We start from the raw sequence: 17,967 nt of genomic DNA on the forward strand, positions 1-17,967 counted from the left end.
AGACAATATGTAAACAAACAGGCAGGGCTGTGTTCCAACAAAACTTTACTTATGAAAACAGGAGGGAATTCCCTGGTGGTCCAGTGGTTAGGACTCTGTGCTTTCACTGCCGAGGGCCTGGGTTCAATCCCTGATCAGGGAACTAAGATCCTGCAAGCCATGCAGCGTGGCTAAAACAAAACAAAACAAAACAACAGGAAGAGAGCTGGATTTCAATAAGACCCAGAGTCTCACACACAGTATTCAAAATGTCCAGGATACAATCCAAAATTGCTCAACATAGAAGACTTGTTGTTAGAACCGAATGTTAGAACCGAAAACCACAATATCTGAAATTAAAATTCACTGTATGGGTTTAATAGCAGAATGGAGATGACAGAAAAGGAGTCAATGAACTTGAAGACAGATGAAGATAGATCTGAAGAACAGAAAGGAGAGAAAAAGATTAAACAAACTAATGAACAAGAGTCTTAGAGACTGTGGGTCCAACATTCCTATAATCAGAGTCCGACAGGAGGAGTAAGAGATTGGTGCAGGAAAAAAAACAAATTTGAAGACATAGCTGAAAGATTCTCAATTTTGGTGAAAGACATAAAATTACAGATTCAAGAAATTCAGTGAACCCCAAACAGGATAAATGCCAAAACCAACAAACCTTCCAAAAACCAAAGAAACAAAACAATGTACACTCAGACACATAAACCCAAAGAAAAAGAAAAAAAATCTTAAAAGCACTCTGAGAAACAATATGGTGGTTCCTCAGAAAATTAAAAATAGAATTACCATATGATCTGGCAATTCCACTTCTGGATATATACCCCAAAGAACTGAAAGCAGGGTCTCAGAGAGATATTTATATACTCATGCTCATAGTGGAATGCTCACGATAGCCAAAAAATGGAAGCAAGCCAACTGACAGATGAATGGGAAAACAAAATATGGTATATACATACAATGGACTCCTTAGCCTTAAAAAAGAAAGTCTGACATATGCTACAACATAGATGAACCTTGAGGACATTATGCTAAGTGAAATAAGCCAGTCACAAAAAGACAAATACTGTGTGATTCCACTTATATGAGGCACCTAGAGCGGCAAATTCATAGAGACAGAAACTATAAGAGAATGGTGGTTGCTAGGGGCTGCGGGGAGGGGAAAATAGGGAGCTATTAATGGGTACAGAATTTCAGTTTTGCAAGATGAAAAGAGTTCTCGAGATGGATGGTGGTGATGGCTGTACAACAATGTGAATGTACTTAACACTACTGAACTGTACTCTTTTTTTTTTTATTTTTTTTTTATTTTTTTTATTTTTTTTTTTTGAACTGTACTCTTAAAAACGATTAAGATGGCAAATTTTATATAAAAAATTTGCAGCTTGCAGGATCTTAGTTCCCTGACCAGGGATTGAACCTGGGCCCTGGCAGTGAAAGCACCAAGTCCTAACCACTAGACTGCCAGGTCACCCTTCCAAAAATGCTCAAGATGGCAAATTTTATATTATGTACATGTACATTTTGTTACAATTTTTTTTAAAAAAGCAGTCTGATAAAAATGATTAATTAGATATAGAACAATGATTTCAATGGCTGTGGATTTCTCATTAGAAACTGTGGAAGCAAGAAGACAGTGGGACATCTTTAAAGTGCTGAAAGAAAATAACTATATCCAGAGAGAATAAATTCAGGAATGAAGGCAAAATAAAGACAATTCTCAGATGAAGGAAAACTAAGAGAATTAATTAGCATACTTGCTCTAAGAGAAGTGCTCAAGCAAGTTTTTCAGGCTGAAGGGAAATAATAGCAGAGAGAAACTTGGAACTTAAGGAGTCAAGGAAGAACATAAATGGTAAGTATCTCCTCTTAAGTTCTTTCAATTATGTATAACTATTGAGAGCAAAAATTATAACAGTATCTGGTAAGGTTTTCAATGTATCTTGACATAATTTACACAACTACTACAGTATAACATAAAAGGGGGAGGGTAAAAGGATCTATATAGTTGTGAGGCATCTACATTTTACTTGAAGTGATAAAATATTAACTGTAAGTAGTTAGATATGTATATTATAATCTTGAGAGCAACCTCTTAAAAAGTACAGAGATATAACCAAAAGTCAATAGATATATTAAAATGAAATACTAAAAAATATTCAAATAATCCAAGAAGTGGCAGGAAAGGGGACAGACAGGAACAGAAAACAAATAAAATGGTAGACCTAAATCCAACCACATCCATATCATTCGTAAAAAGTCTATATTTTTATTTTTATTTTTCATTTTTTTGGCTGCACCGTGTGGCATGTAGGACCTTAGTTCCCCAACCAGGGATGGAACCTGTGCCCCCTGCAGTGGAAGTGCAGAGTACTAACCACTGGACCGCCAGGGAATTCCCTGTAAATGGTCTAAATGCAAAAATTAAAAAAAATTTAAAAAAAAGAGAGATTATCAGACTGGATTGGAGAATAAGACCCAACGATATCCTGTCTCTAAGAATCCCACATTAAATATAAAGACATAGGTTAAAGGGATGGAGAAAAATTTTAGAGACCAGTGGCTTGAAGAGAAGGTCTGGGTTTTCCTCTCTTGGATAGCTGGGTGGGGTAGGACAGGTGTGTTTGGGTCACTACAGAGACAAGCTTGGTATCCCAACAGCAAAAGCAGTGAGTCCCCAGAGTCTGGCTCCCAGACTCCCCACCTCAGCTATCAGTTCAAGCAGGGACTTTCACATTCATCACCCAGAAGCCACAGTTCACAAACCACCTGCTGAATCAAACTCAACAGGGATTCTCCTTGCTTCCAATAATTCTAATTCAGCCTTTGCCAAAATAAGGGGATGCTCTGATCGGCTGTAGCTGTGGCTATCCTGGCAAGCTGGCACAGGCTCCAAAGAGTCAGGTCTTGTACAATGTGCTTTATGTTCGCTGATCCTCTGTGAATCTCATCTTTTCCATCGTGAGTCTAATAAATCAAAACTGTCTCCAACTGGTAAGGGAATATTGGAAGTCCTGAGGAGAGGTATGAAGAGCTCAGTTACTGGGCCTTAGGTTCTGACTCCAATCCTTGAAGCTTTACAAAGCTGTTTGACATGGAAAGTCCAATCCAAGACAAGCCAAAAGCTCAAAATGAGATTCATGCCTCTAGGAGCAAATGAGGTCACTATTCGAAGAATCTGTGCCACTGTCCCCTCACAGACGAATAAAAACAGAGGTAAGGCCTACTTAAGTAGAACCGTAGAGGTTTTGATCGCAGAGAGAATAGATAAACTACAGGTCAAAGTATGCCAGGATTAGTTTGCAAGTTTTCACCAATTTCCTAATCATGATCAAACATATTTCAGAAAATGATTAACTTCCTACATAAATGAAAAACAGAATTTTTGAATGAAGGCTAGTCCAGGTCAGTTATTTTCTCTACCAGCCTCAGGAACAATTAATGGTCTTGGTCCAAATAACACCAAGTAGAAATACTGTCCATGTTTTGTTTCATTTTGTTAATTTTAATTAATTTATTTATTGGCTGTATTAGGTCTTCATTGCTGTGCACGGGCTTTCTCTAGTTGCGGCGAGCGGGGGCTACTCTTCGTTGCGGTGCATGGGCTTCTCATTGCTGTGGCTTCTCCTGTTGCAGAGCACGAGCTCTAGGAGCACAGGCTCAGTAGTCGTGGCCCATGGGCTTAGCTGCTCTGCGGCACGTGGGATCTTCCCGGACCAGGGCTCGAACCTGTGTCCCCTGCATTGGCAGGCGGATTCTTAACCACTGTGCCACCCGGGAAGTCCCAACTGTCCATGTTTTATGAAAAAGGTTAAATTCTAAGGTTAATCGTGAACAATCACTTGAATTTCAGTCAGATCTACCCCCCACCCCCATATGCTTATGGGAAAGTCTGGTCTCCATTTTCAACTTATTTTCGTTAAGTTCTTATTGTACAGATTGCTACCTGAATCCTAGTATCTGTTCTCCCCTTCCTCCATGGTATAGAATACTGATTCTGAGCCAGGCAAATGGTGGCCTGGAATAGACTAATCCCCCAACCTCCCTTGCAACTAGGTGTGACCTACTATGGGACTAAGTCCTAGCCTGTGAGTTGTAAGAGGAGATATTATGAAGCAGCCTTCAGGAACCTTCTATAGAACACTGCTCACACACTTCCTGCACTCTTTTATGTCTCCTTTCTTTAATCCATCTTGTTGCTTGGAAAGTGGATGTAGTAGCTGGAGTGCTAGCTGCCACCTTGACCATGAAGACCTGGAGGAGTCCAGGTTCCTAAAGACTTTGTGAAACAGACTCAGCACACCAGCCCTGGGTTGCCTACTTCTGGACTTTCATGGTAGGGAGAAGTAAATTCCCATGTTGTGTAAACCCTGCTGTTATTTTTGGTTTGTGTTACATGTAGCTGAATCTAATCCTAATATAGCTCCTAATGACTGAAACCAAGAAACACTCTCCAGGGATTCCCAGGAAGACGTTCTGGGTGGAGAAACCACCATTCCAACCTATTCTTTGTAGAAGAAAAGTGCAGTCAACTGCCTTCCTTGAGACGTTTCACAGTAAGGTTACCAAGAGAAAAACCAACCAACCAACAAAACAAAACAAAACACAAACAAACAAAAACAACCAACAACCCCAAAACCAAAACCTTAATGAAAACCCTAAATGGAGGGCCAGTCTTGGAAAACATTTGAGTTCTGCATGATTTGGTGGGAAAAACACAGTGCAGGTAAGCTGGAAGACCTGTCCTCTAGTTCTCATTCCGATGCTCCCTTCCTTGGCCTTGGGTTGGGTTTTCCTCTGTGAACAGTGAGGGTTGTTGAGCTAGATATCTGTAGGCTTTCATACAGCACTGAAATTCTAGTCCATTTTCTAACCTCCATTACATTATATACTCCTTTTTGGATAAATTAAATAATCCTCAAGTGTTTTTCACAGTGCTTGGCGCACGGCAAGGCGCCCTATAAACATCAGCTAGGAGGGACCACGTTACTCATTGTTGTAGTTTCCACAGTGTCCTGCACAGAGGAGGTGCTCGGCGAGTGTTTGCCGCATCCTCCGAGGCTGCCTTATCTTCTGTTGGTCCCCTGCCTGCCCTACAGAAGGCTTCTCCCCCGTACTTACTGGCGTCAGCACGAAGAACCTGAGAAAAGGAGACGTTAGGTTCCAGGTTACACAAATCCATGGCAGAAAAATCAGCAGTGGAGGAGGAAATACACTGTTTATTTACAATTCTTTCACTTTATCCACAATTTCCCATACAAACATAAAAACTAAAAAAATAAAACCACCACTTGGGAACACAAGTGTCTTTCTTTAGTTAGTCCATCGAGGGAGGATCCCAGCCCTCTCACTCTGTGAAGGAGACTATTGAGGCACACTGAAGGGGAAAAGGAAAGGGCTAGAAAGAACGCCTGAGAAACAGCTCCCGATGAGAAATGTAACATGCCAGTGTGGTGGGCTTCACTGGCAGACTCAGGGCCTTACCCACAGGGGAAAACTGCCTGGCTTTCCACGCGGGTGCCGGCTGCCTGCCACCTCTTCACTACCAAACACCCAACATCCAACGCAGGTCACACATCTCATGAGCTGTGTGGGGTGCGATGGTTACAGTGGGGGACACCGAACACCTCTCTCTGGGAAGAGCCCAAAACCCCAGGGACACACAGGAACCCCTCTCCTTGGCACTGACAGTCAGTCACAGCTTCTGTCTTGAATACAATGCTGACTTAAAAATGTAAAAACAAAAGCCCTCCCCAGCTTCCAGGGGAAAGGCGGGGGCTGAAACATGCAGAAGGGCTTCTGCCTCTGTAGTCCTCTCTCTGGGAGGCTGCTAGGGGTGAAGGGTGGGGAGCTCTGACCGCTGAAGACGTGTAAGGAGCACAGCAGATGCTCCACAAAGGCCTGGGGCAGGGATTGAGGGGCGGGGGGGGGCGGGGAGAGAAAAACTCTGAGACACTGATGCTTGGGTTGGCTGCCACCCGGTCTTCAAAGCAGCTCCATCTGCTTGGCTGTGCTCACTCTAGCAGACTCCCATTCACTTCCCTCACAGGAGGGCACCCAGAAACCAACCTGGAGGTGCTGAAGCCACCTGCCTGGCAACTTCATTTGTGCTAGTGACCTAGATTGCTTTCACATGTTGATGCACATTATAAATATAAAATCATATCTGCTACAAAGAAGACATATATTTATACATCTTTACCCATATACATAATAACACAATTTACACATAATATCTTGGAGTGGGTCATCATGGAAAAAGGGTCTGGAGAGGTAAAAAGCCCCTTCTCCCTCCCCTGCCCTGATCCTTCTCAAGGGATGCTTGTGTATGTCGTCACTGGGGCCCTTCCCAGCTGGTTGCAATGGGGATAGTCTGGACACAGACATTCAGACGTGTAACTAAATGCTGATGGGTGTGTATACACACATACACACACAGACGCAGGCACACATACAGATGTCTGGTGAGAAAAGGAAAAATGAAATTCCCAGCCCTTGGGTGTAGGCCTCTTCCCAGAGTTATAAACATCCAGTGCTTCCTCCATCTGAGAACAATGGTCTTAAAAAGCTGCCCCTCACTGGCTCAGACTTGGGCAGAAGGAGAAAGGCTAGGAATTGGGGGTAGAGGGGAGGGGCCAGGAGTCTTTTGAAAACATAAGGCGTTTTTGACCTGTGAGCAAATCAAACTATGTCACGAAAAAGCAACAGTATCAGTTGGAGCTGGGAGGCAAGAGACAGCCAGTCCGTGTAGGGCAATGTGACTTGAGACCCTGAGCCTTCCCCTTCTTCTGTCCAGTTTCTTTTAAAGGGGCGGACAACCCTGTACCTCCTTTTCTGTCCTCTCCCAGAGCTGGGCCCATCCACACGTCATGGAATACTGATAGTGGTCCAGGAGAGCCATCTGGAGACATGGAGTGGCGGACAGGCACGCCAAAAAGTTAAGACCTGGGCGGCGGATGTGAGCTTTTTACAGCAGGAGTGGTTCCTGGCCGGGGTCCACGGCTCGCACAGTGGCCACAGTGATCAGATTGCCATCAGAGATGGGGGCAGTCTGGGTCCCCGCGGGGAGACAGCACCTATCGGCGGTAGTGATTGGGGGCGTCGGCAAACATGTACTTGAGTCTATACGCCTCAGCGAGGAGCAGCCCAATCTCTTCGTTGCCCCAGTGTATCGTAGGTAGGTTTTGTAGCAGCATGAGGAGACCCTGGAATGCAAGAAAGGACTTTCATCATTTTATCACTGACCAAGGGACCAGCAGGCCCTGGAATGGAGCCCCTTCTCCTGGGTCATGCATCCCAAGGGTCTGATCTCCCTCCTCCCAGGCGGCACACAGCCCTTGGCCCCTAATTCACCTTCAGGAAGCCTTGAATAGCCTCTGCTGAGTCTCTGATCCACTAACACCTGCCTCTTTAATAATATTATAAATAGAGAATGACAACAATAAATAAGGATCTTTAAAAGAGAAAAATAATCACTCATCATCCAAATATACCTCTCTTAATTTCAAAGTATTCCTTTTCAGCCTTTTTTCACATGCATATTTCTTTAAATAGCTGTAATCATAATTATGATTTTACATGCTTTTTAACCATCCTTTTTTACTATAATTTTTGTGTTTTTCCATGCAGCCTTCAAAAATGATTATTCTCAATGTCAGTATTCTAGCATGTGGCTATACCCTAATTGACTCAACCGTTTCCCTTTTTCCCTTTTATTAGATACTTGTTTCCTTTAAGGAAAAAAACCAAAACAAAACCGTTATTGATAAGGCTGCTATGTACCCTTTTGCATTTGACATCTTTCTCTGAATCCCAGTGTTCACTTGTAATCACTTTATTTATCTTCTGCCCTGTTCTCCAAAGACTCTCCTCAACCAACCTGTCCAGCTGATTTCCCACTGTTCCCAATATATGAGCCTCATCCAGCCAGGTCCACTTCAGCCACATTTATCTGTGCCTCCAGGGTTTAATTTAGGTTGTTCCTTTCGCTTGGAACACCTCCTCTTTTCTCCTCTCCCTATCTAAATCTTATTGTTTTCAAAGCCCAGGTCCCTCAAACAGCTCCATGGAGAGAGCCTGTTAAAGAGGATATTAGAGTAAAAGATGAATGTGAGGATTTCCCTGGTGGCGCAGTGGTTAAGAATCCGCCTGCCAATGCAGGGGACATGGGTTCGAGCCCTGGTCCGGGAAGATCCCACATGCTGCAGAGCAACTAAGCCCGTCCGCCACAGCTACTGAGCCTGCGCTCTAGAGCCCGCAAGCCACAACTACTGAGCCCACGTGCCACAACTACTGAAGCCCGCGCGCCTAGAGCCCGTGCTCTGCCAACAAGAGAAGCCACCGCAATGGAAAACCCACCTGCTGCAACGAAGAGTAGCCCCCACTCGCCGCAACTAGAGACAGACCGCGCGCAGCAACGAAGACCCAACGCAGGCAAAAATAAATAAATAAAATAAATAAATTTATAATAAATAAATTAATTAAATAAATTTTTAAAAAAATGAATGTGAGACTTTAGGTTATCTCTGTAATTTAGCTACCCATGCTTCTGCTGCTACTCTGTGTTCTTTCTCTGTCTTCTTTCTGAACTGGATATTCTTCTTATTTTTCTGATTATTAAAGAAATAGTAGCAAGACAAAACCCAGAGACAAAAAGAGGCTGACAGACTTGATACAATTTTGAAACCTCAATATGTGGAGGCACAAAAACAAGGTTGAAATATAAGAAACTGACTGTAAGAAAATATAACACTTATAAAAGACAAAAGGTTAATATCCACAATAAAAATAGGAGTACCTACAAATCAGTAAGAAAAAAAGGAAAACCACCAAATGGAAAAAACAGATGCGAATAGATATATATAAAATATCAAGGGCCCACCAACATGCTAGAACCCTGCCTTTGGCTGATTCGCACCATCCAGCAATGCTTTGTGGTTTTCAGTGTAGAGGTCCTGCGTATCTTTTATAAAATTTCTTCCTTTAGTAATAGAAATTTAGCGGGGCACAAAGCTGCCTAAGCACATCAAGGCTACGTATGGCCAGCATGATTAAGTTCTGGCCAATTTTGGAGACAGTGTAACTCCTGGGTTCTGCCCTAAGCTTACCCTTCTCTCCTTCCTAGAAAATGGCTATGAATGGAGGAGCAGAAGTGGTCATCTTAGACCGTAAGAATAAAGCTATGTGTTGAACACGGCAGAGCAACATGAGAGAAGAAATCCGAGTCCCTGCTACTCTGGAGCCATGTGAGCCTGTTAGCCCTGGACTCTTACGCTCAGACTGTTAGTTGAAGAGAAGTAAACAACTACCTTGTTTTACGCCACTGTTATTCTCTGGTCTTGGTTTCAAGAGACAAGTGTATATCATCTTAACAAACACAGGCCACATCTATCAAAACCAGAAATGCAGGGAACTCCCTGCTGGCCCAGTGGTTAGGACTTGGAGCTTTCACTGCCGGGGGGCCGGTTTCGATCCCTGGTCAGGGAACTAAGATCCCGCCAAGTTGTGGCAGTGCGGCCAAAACAAACAAACAAACCAAAACCAAACCAAAACAAAAAACCAGAAATGCACATGGTCTCTGATCCAGCAACTCAACTTCTATGTACCTCTCCTCAGGAAATATTCGCACTCCTGTACAAGGGTCTGCACCGCATCATCGCTTCAAATAGTGGGGAAAAGGACACGAGGGAAGTGTCTGTCAGTGTGGGACACTTAGATAAACCACTTATCCAAATCATGAAGTACAAGGCATCACCTGTAAAATGAAGCAGGACTACATGTGCCAAGGTGCAAAGATATCAAAGACATTTTGGCGGGGGTGGGGAGGAACAAGCAAGTTGCAGAAAAATACTCATAGTACGATCCCACTGAGGTAAAAGAAAAAACACAACTATATGTTTGTATATGTACATAGGTATATAAAATTTTTAGAAGGCTAAGTGGTAAACTGTTAACAGTGGTTACCTTTGGGGATGGGAGACTTCCACTTTTTCTCATCATACGTCCCCTTGTTTTCAATTATTACAATAAAGTCTTTGTATATTACCTACTTATAAAATTTTTTTTCGAGTAATACACATTCTCTGGAAGTTTAAAGTTTTGTTTACTTTGTAAAAAGTAGAAACTCAGAAAATAAATTACCCTTAACTTCATAATCAAGAGGAAGCCACGTTTAAAGATTCTGGCATATTTCCTTCTAGTTCTTCTGCACATTTTACACAGTTGAAATACTTTCTCAAAATAATTTTGAATCTGTTTAGCATTTATCATAAGCATTTCCTCTAATATTAAAAACTCCTTTTAGACATTTTCAACGGCCAAAGAATTTTCCATGATGCAGATGTACCATAATTTACATGTTCCTGCTTTGAGCATTTAATCATTTCTGGGTTTTCACTATAATGAAATTACAATGAACAGCCTTGTGCAAAAAGCCATATTTTAGATGATTTCCGTGGGCTAAATTCCTAGGAATGCAATTACTGTATCAAAGGGCATGAACATTTCAAAGGTACTTAAAGCTCACTCAGAAAAATGCTCATTTCCCTAGATTTCTACCAGCACTGAATACTCTCATTCAACAAACTTAGTTAATTGTAACTCCTGTCCCTGAGATTTCCAAGCCTGAGAACAGAACTCAAAGCCATAAGTCAAGGGAATTCCCTGGTGGTCCAGTGGTTAGGACTCCACGCTTTCACTGCCACTTTCACTGCCGAGGGCCTGTGTGGCGCAGCCAAAAAAAAAAAAGATAAATCTGTAAATTGGAAAACCCTGCACTCAAGTTATTATTTTAATGTTTTCACAATTTTTGTACAAGCATGTACTCATGTAATGTGAAAAAAATACAAAAATGGGGAAAATCATATAGATTTATGTTTTCTGACATTATAGAACACCCACTATATTTTGTACAGTGATAAAAAGAGGTTACAAAAACAACATATACAAAATGTTTCCATTAACAGTTACGTACATACAATATGTTTTTATTCATATGGATTTGCATGGCAAAATGTCTGGAAGGAGATATATCACCTTTGTGTGGTAAGATTTCAGGTAACTTTTTATTTTTTCTTTTTGCTTATTGGTATTTCTAATTTTTCTATAATGGTTACACACACTTGCATAATTGACAAGCAAAAATAACCAACAAAGGGGTGACCTCTCTAGAAGAGAATATTCTTTGATAGGAGAAGCTCTACCTGTAATTTCCAATTCTTCTAGTCTTGCTAAAAACCTCCCAGAAGCCTTGAAATATTTCTTCCCCTGACCAAGTCAACCTCCCACCTCTCCCAAGGGCAGGGAGGCTTAGATGGAGGAACCATTCTGCCACCTGGTGGCCATGCCTAGGAACTGCACCGCCCACACAATGCTGTAACAATGGGAACCCTGCCCATGCATTGATAAATTAGGGATAAAGAAGTAGAAACCAAATTATCATGTGTGGGGAAAGAAGGTGTTAATCACAAATCAGGTGCTTTAATCAAGGGGTAGAGAAGAGACACTGCTAGGGTGGGGAACAACTGAACATTTGTTACAAAGCCAGCTCATGGGAGCACTAAGCATAACATGCAGTCAGGTGAAACACTACAGCTGTGAGAAGACAGCTTGTGGGGCAAACAGCAGAGAGTGTTTCCACGTTAACAGAAGGGGGCAACGGCTTTCAGAAAAGAAAAGCTCGAAATGGCTGAAAAAGGTACCTTCTGAGAATCCACAGATTCCAAAGGAAACTGAATATTGCAGAGGAAGAATCTGAGCCATGTGTGAGGGGGTGGGGGGAAGACAACAATTAGACAAGGGGGCCAAAGGAGAAGGGGTAGTAGGTAACAAGCAAAGAGGCCTTGGTAAGAAAAAAATGCAGGGGAAAGTCATTAGAGAATGTCCAACAGATGGAAGAATTGATGAGGAAGAGGGGGACCATGAAAGATAATAGTCTGCATAATGGTAATTATCATTTACTGAGCACTTACTACTCACCAGATGGGGTTCTTCACACGTACTCTACTACCACATTTAATCCTCACATCAACTCTATGAGGCACATATTATTACCTCCATCTTACAGATGAGGAAACTGAGGCACAGAAGTTAAGGAAGTTGCCTGGGGTCAGAGCGTAGTGCTAGGCTGGGATTGGAACCCAGGCAATCTGGTTCTAGAGCTTGTGCTCATAACCACTATACTATATGCTGCATGCCTGGAGTAAGAAAAGTGGGGCATGATGGAGAAGGAATGAAAAGAAAAGAAGTCATAGAAGAGGCTGTTTGAAGGAAATCTGGAAGAGTTGATTAATTTTACTCGGTAATAAGGGCCAAGGACAACCAAAGAGGATGAGTAATAATTACCAGCAAAGAACTTACAGATCACATTAAATATATACTATTAAATATGACACTGTATACAGAATCACCTAGCAATACTGGAACATTCTTTGCAAACGTTAAGTGTATTCAGGCATGTAAAAATACTCTCCTAGTCAAATAAGTATTTTGAAACAAATCCCTCTTGTTTTGAGAATCAGTGAGGTAGCAAAACAATTCCCTTGGTCTCAATAAAAACTTTCAAAAACATGTCCTGGTATGCAAACTTTTTCAGTCAAACGTATTCATAGGCTTCCCTGGTGTCAAAGCACCTAGTACTTTTAGCAAGTTCCCCCACCAGAGAAAGCTGAGTCCCCCTCCAATGTTTGTTTTGTTTACATGTTGAGGAATCGTGCCCTTTCTCACACCAGCTTGTTCTTGGTGGAAGATCTTTAGGTCCCAGCGTTGTCTCTGAACCCTTCTTCTGGGCAGGATTCAAACTGGCAATTTACTGGATCTCTGTGAAGATGGGGCCTGCATTTGGGCAATGTTTCACAATCCTACCCTTGAGTTCCTGCAGAAGTGGTGGGTGGACGCCATCTGGTTCAACGGATTTATTTACATTTAGTTTGTTATTTAGGCCTGGAACATCCCACGGACTTAGCACTATTTCATTTAATAACTCTGACCTATCTCCTACAAAAGTCACTTTCAGAGTGGGAATCTCTCCGAGGTTTTCTTCCATAAGATGAAAGCAAAGGATTCTGAGACGAGCTGCTACTCTGGTTTAGAGTCATCAGCTGGTCCCACAACTCCTCTGCCAGTTCCCTTTTTATGTATTTAAAGGAACTGTGGTTATTAGTCTTAGAGTTCCCTGCGCGGGGCTTCTCAACATCACTTCTTAGCCATCTGTGGGGTCCCATGCTCTCCTAGACTCTCAAAGATGCTGCTTTTCCCGAGGCGACGTTTTAGGCTGCAGGTGACCAGGCATTTGCTCAAGTGCCTGGTCTCTCTGACTTACATAAAATAATGTATCTAGGAAATTATTACCTCCATAATAATGGAGGAGGGGGAGGGGGAGGAAGAACCTTGCCCGTGAGCAGGTACCACGTAAACCGAGCTCACGTGCCCCAGGAAGTGCCTGGCCAGGCCCTGAGGGAGAGGCATCAGAGCATAATCCATGCCCAGAGCACAGATTCCAGGTCTCTACACTTACTCCCTGGGTGATCTTGGCCTAGTCAATCTCTCCGTGACTCAGTTTCCCCATTTGTGAAATGGGGGTAGTAATTACAACTTATCTTGTGGGACTGTTGCAATGAATTAACACAGAGAGACATTTAGGATAGTGCCTGGTACATTAAAAGTACTAAGAATTAGTTATTATTAGATTGAACCTTATTAAATTGCCAATACTTGATTGTTTTGACCTATACAAATAATTTCACAAGATGCAACCTAACATTATCACCATTATTCTATTACGCCAGCCCAGGCTGAGGGCCAGAATCACTGAGGCCCCCTCTACCATGAAAGAGCCTTGGTGCAGATCTGCTGGAAGCTCTCATTTGAAGCAGCCTATGGCCCAGAGGATGGGGCCATTCTGCCCCTACAGCACCTGTGCACGGACACGCCTGAGGTTCCCTTGCTCAGAGGTCTCAGGAAGGAAACTTCTTTTTTTTGTTGTTGTTGGCCACGCTGCGATGTGGGATCCTAGTTCCCTGAGCAGGGATCAAACCCATGCTCCCTGCAGTGGGAGTGCAGAGTTCCAACCGCTGGACCACCAGGGAAGTCCCAGAAACCTCTTAAAGTGAGCCTCCTGTGTCAGTTTTTGGTCCCCTCTCCCAGGCAGACCCCAGACAATCGCCCAGCTAGGGAGAGGCAGGTGCCTTTCTTCTGGGCACTCTCACCACAGCTGGGGCACCGCCCTTTGCCCCTGCACCCTCTGAACACCTCCTCTCCAGCCCCATTTGGTCATCCAGCTTGGTTTCACCCAGGATTAGCCCAGCACGGTTTACTCAGGTAAGTTTAAAACCACTTAGAGACTTGGGTTTCTAAAGCTGTCTTCACTTCACTGCTCCCCGGACTCAGAGTACATTGCAGGAAGTAATATTACTGATAATAAGCTCACTGTTTTGAGGGCCATATGCAAAGTATACCATTCTAACAGCTTCACATGTAGTGATTTGTATAATCCTCATAATAGTCCTAGGAGGTAAGTACTCTCATCCCCATTTTACAGGTAAGAAAACTGAGGCATAGAGGGCCAATTTACATGCTTAAGGTTGCACACCTAGAAAAATGGCAGAGCTAGGATTTGACACCAGGCAGACTGGCCCCAGAGACCGTGGCTTAACCACTGTACTATTCTGCACAGTCCCCAACTTTAGAAGGAGGGTTGCTGCTTCACCCTATACCCTCAGCTGGCTCCCCTTCTCTGCTCTTTAAGGGTGATACATGGCCGGTCTGCTGAAACTGCCACAACTCTAACTTTTATACCTGCAGCTACTTCACCTGGTTTTTCTTCGAGTCACTCAGCTTTTAGCCCTAAAAACTTCTCTCCCCCAGGCTAGGCCTGTTTGGCTCTCTGGGATACCTGTATTCACTGACGGAGCTCCCTCTGCAGTGATTTAATTGCAGGCAGCCCTTTAGCAGTTAGGATGTATGGGCCTTCTTTCTCTACAGAGGTCACAGAACAGCATCTCACAACCCCACAGAACGCTCTTCTGCCCTTGTTCCTCACACCCGTGCCATGCTTCTGTCTCCTAAGGGACACCGCTCATCTATCCTAACACAGCCAGGTGCAGTTTTTCTTTTATTATTCATAGAATTATAGAACTATGGAGTTGGAAGGAACTTTAATCACCCATTCTGTTTTGTCTAAAGGAAAGAGGGGAGACTCCTCTATGAGTAGGACTAGCTGAGGTGCTAATAAGCTGACAAAAAGTCCACTGTCATTCTGTGGGTTAGTGCAGAAAGACCTCAGATCCATCAGATAATCGAATATGCTACCCAGCATAGAATACCTCCATGTCTACCAGAGTTTTAAAGTCACAGACTATTGTCCTATACTCTATCGATATTGTGAATGGCTAAAAGCCATTCCAGGAATCACGTCCACCTCCCTGAGCTAATCTCGGAAGCACTTTTATCACATATGACAAGGCCCTCTGAGCCTGGCTCATGATAACCAAATTAGACGTCGTGCTCTCGATATCCTGCTCCACCTCAACCACATTATCAAAACTGACAGCTCGCCCAGCACGTGGCCAGTCCAGCCCCTTGTCCTCATTTATCCTAGGGCGTCACACATGCTGCTGGTTGGCAGAAGCTGTGGCTCTTTATCCGCTGCCTGCAGCCTTGGCCCCGTAGCTACCACCTACTCACAGAAGCCCACTCTTTCCTTTTTTCTTCCAAAGCCCTTCCTTGGGCAAATCGGGTCCTGTCTTTCCATTTATCTGCTGAACAGGCTTCTGTGCTCTAACCACCTAACACCAGTTACAGAGTGGGACTTCCCCGGGGGTCACCTGGAGATGCTGCCGTTCTTGAGAACACCTACGGTATTGGTTAGAACTTAGAAAAACATTCAACCTCCTCTGGCTTTTTCCCCTCCCATTTTCAAAAGGAATATATACCCATTAAAACAAAAACAAAGGGACTTCCCTGGTGGCGCAGTGGTTGGGAGTCTGCCTGCCAGTGCGGGGGACACGGGTTCGAGCCCTGGCCCGGGAGGATCCCACATGCTGCGGAGCAGCTAGGCCCGTGCGCCACAACTGCTGAGCAACCCCCGCTCTCCACAACTGGAGAAAGCCCGCGTGCAGCAACGAAGACCCAGTGCAGCCAAAAATAAATAAATAAAAATAAATTAAAAAAACAAAAACAAAAACAACCCCCAAACCCCTCAGTTCAGCAATGCACAAAGCAGGAAAACAAAAGCCCACTGCCACCCCCAGAGATTACGACCATGAACTGCCTTCAGGCCTCTCTCTCTGCAGATGGCAGAGCCTGGCAACCTGTCTCCTCTATCCCCACTCCCCGTCCCCCTGTCCTGGGCCCCCTGCAGCAGCTGCCTGGCTTCCGCCACCTCTTCAGTCTTCTTCACATCCCCCACCTCGGGTTCCAGGACGCTGGGCTCCCACTGGTCACCCCCCTGCCTCCTTGCCTGTCTGCCTCGCCTCCCTGACCTCTTGTGTAGAAGGGTGCAGGGCTCAGGCCTGGCCCTCTTCTCTCCCCTGTCCACTCCCACCTCCTTCGGATCTCATGCAAGGCGCTGGCTTTAAAGACCATCTAGCCAAAGGCTCCTAAACATACATGTCCAGTCCAGACTGCTCTCTCTTTCGACTCCAGACCCCTAAGGTTTATCTCCCTATGCTACCTCTCCATTCGGATGTCTAATGGCATTTAAAATTCGACATGCCCAAAACTGAACTCCTGATCTTCCTCCGTAAACGTGCTCCTCCTACAGCTTCTCACAAACTGCAAAGCCACCCTGACTCATCCCTTTGTCATACTCGACACACAATTCCTCAGGAATTCCTGTTGGCTCTATATCCAAGCTCAGGCCGCTTGTCACACCTCCACTCCACCATCCAGGTCCAAGCCACTCTCGTGTGTTACCTGGACGACTTACACTAGCCTCCTGGGTCGTCTCCCTGCTTCCAGCCTTGCCCACACCTGCAGTCCACACCAGAGTGAACCTCTGAAACCGTAAGTCAGATCATGTCCCTCCTCTGCTCAAGACCCTCTTATGGCTCCCCTTCCACTCAGAGTAAAAGCCAAAGTCCTTACTCTGGCTACGAAGTCCTCCGTGATCTGGGTCCCTTGTGACTTCTCTGGCCTCACTTCTTCCTACTCTTCCCTTGGGCCACTCTGCTCCAGGCCACACTGGCCACCATCATGGTTCCACCAACAGCCCAGGCACATTGCGACCCCATGGCCTCTGCAAGCCTGTTCCTCCTGCCTGGACGCTCTCCCCGCAGATCCCCAGATGTCCACATGGCTCGCTCCCTCACCTTCTCCCAGCTTTTGCTCAAATGTCACCTTCTCAGTGAGCCTATCCTGACTACTTTGAAATTGCAACCTGTCCCTTCCCTACCACCTAATAATCCCTTTATCCTGCTCTACCTTTAAAAAAATTATATTTCTTATCTCCTTCTAACATTCATTTTAATTTACTATTTACTAGGCTTTTGTTTACTTTAAGTCTCTCCCCAACAGTATGTAAGCTCTACAAGAGCAGAGTTCTCTGTATGTCCTACTTTCTGTATGTCCTACTCCCTCAATGGTGCCTAGTATGTTGCAGGCATTCAACCAGTGCTGGTCAGCGAATGACTGAAAGGTCTCTTAGACCCGCCCAGCTGCTCTGCAGCCTTTCTGGCAGTAAGACCCTTTCACGCTGAAGAACTCTGGGCCCCAGTGCCTTCCTGCCACCTGGGAAGGGCACCCTCTTGTGAGCATCCTTTCTCCTTCGCTCTTTCCAGCCAGGTACCTGCTGTGGTAGCTTCTATGCACACAGCCCCACTAGCGGGGTGACTCCCATTCTGACACTCATCGCCAGTGCGGGCTGAGCTCCAGGCCACTCACCTGAAAGTCCTCCTCATCCAAGATCTCTTTCCTCCACTTGATCAAGAAGGCTGCACACACGTAGAGATGAAAGTGGGAGAACCCTTCTGGTTCAGA

At 44.4% G+C, this 17,967-nt stretch overlaps 1 protein-coding gene across 2 annotated transcripts in view; it reads right to left on the reverse strand.

The window, feature by feature from the left end:
- Positions 1-5,200: 5,200 nt before the first annotated feature.
- The window catches only part of TBC1D22B (TBC1 domain family member 22B), a 64,365-nt gene continuing 51,598 nt past the window's right edge, over positions 5,201-17,967 (reverse strand). The window contains exons 12-13 of one of the 2 annotated variants that reach the window (XM_036870268.1): positions 17,872-17,967; positions 6,179-7,199 (exon numbers count right to left, since the gene is read on the reverse strand). In XM_036870268.1, coding sequence (XP_036726163.1) covers positions 7,071-7,199; positions 17,872-17,967 — 225 coding nt within the window. In that variant the 3' untranslated portion in view covers positions 6,179-7,070. Of the gene's footprint in view, positions 7,200-17,871 lie in introns of both variants that reach the window. The other variant, XM_036870269.1, reaches the window with a different exon arrangement.

Source organism: Balaenoptera musculus, chromosome 11, assembly GCF_009873245.2.
Source record: "Balaenoptera musculus isolate JJ_BM4_2016_0621 chromosome 11, mBalMus1.pri.v3, whole genome shotgun sequence".
Taxonomy (NCBI): domain Eukaryota; kingdom Metazoa; phylum Chordata; class Mammalia; order Artiodactyla; family Balaenopteridae; genus Balaenoptera; species Balaenoptera musculus.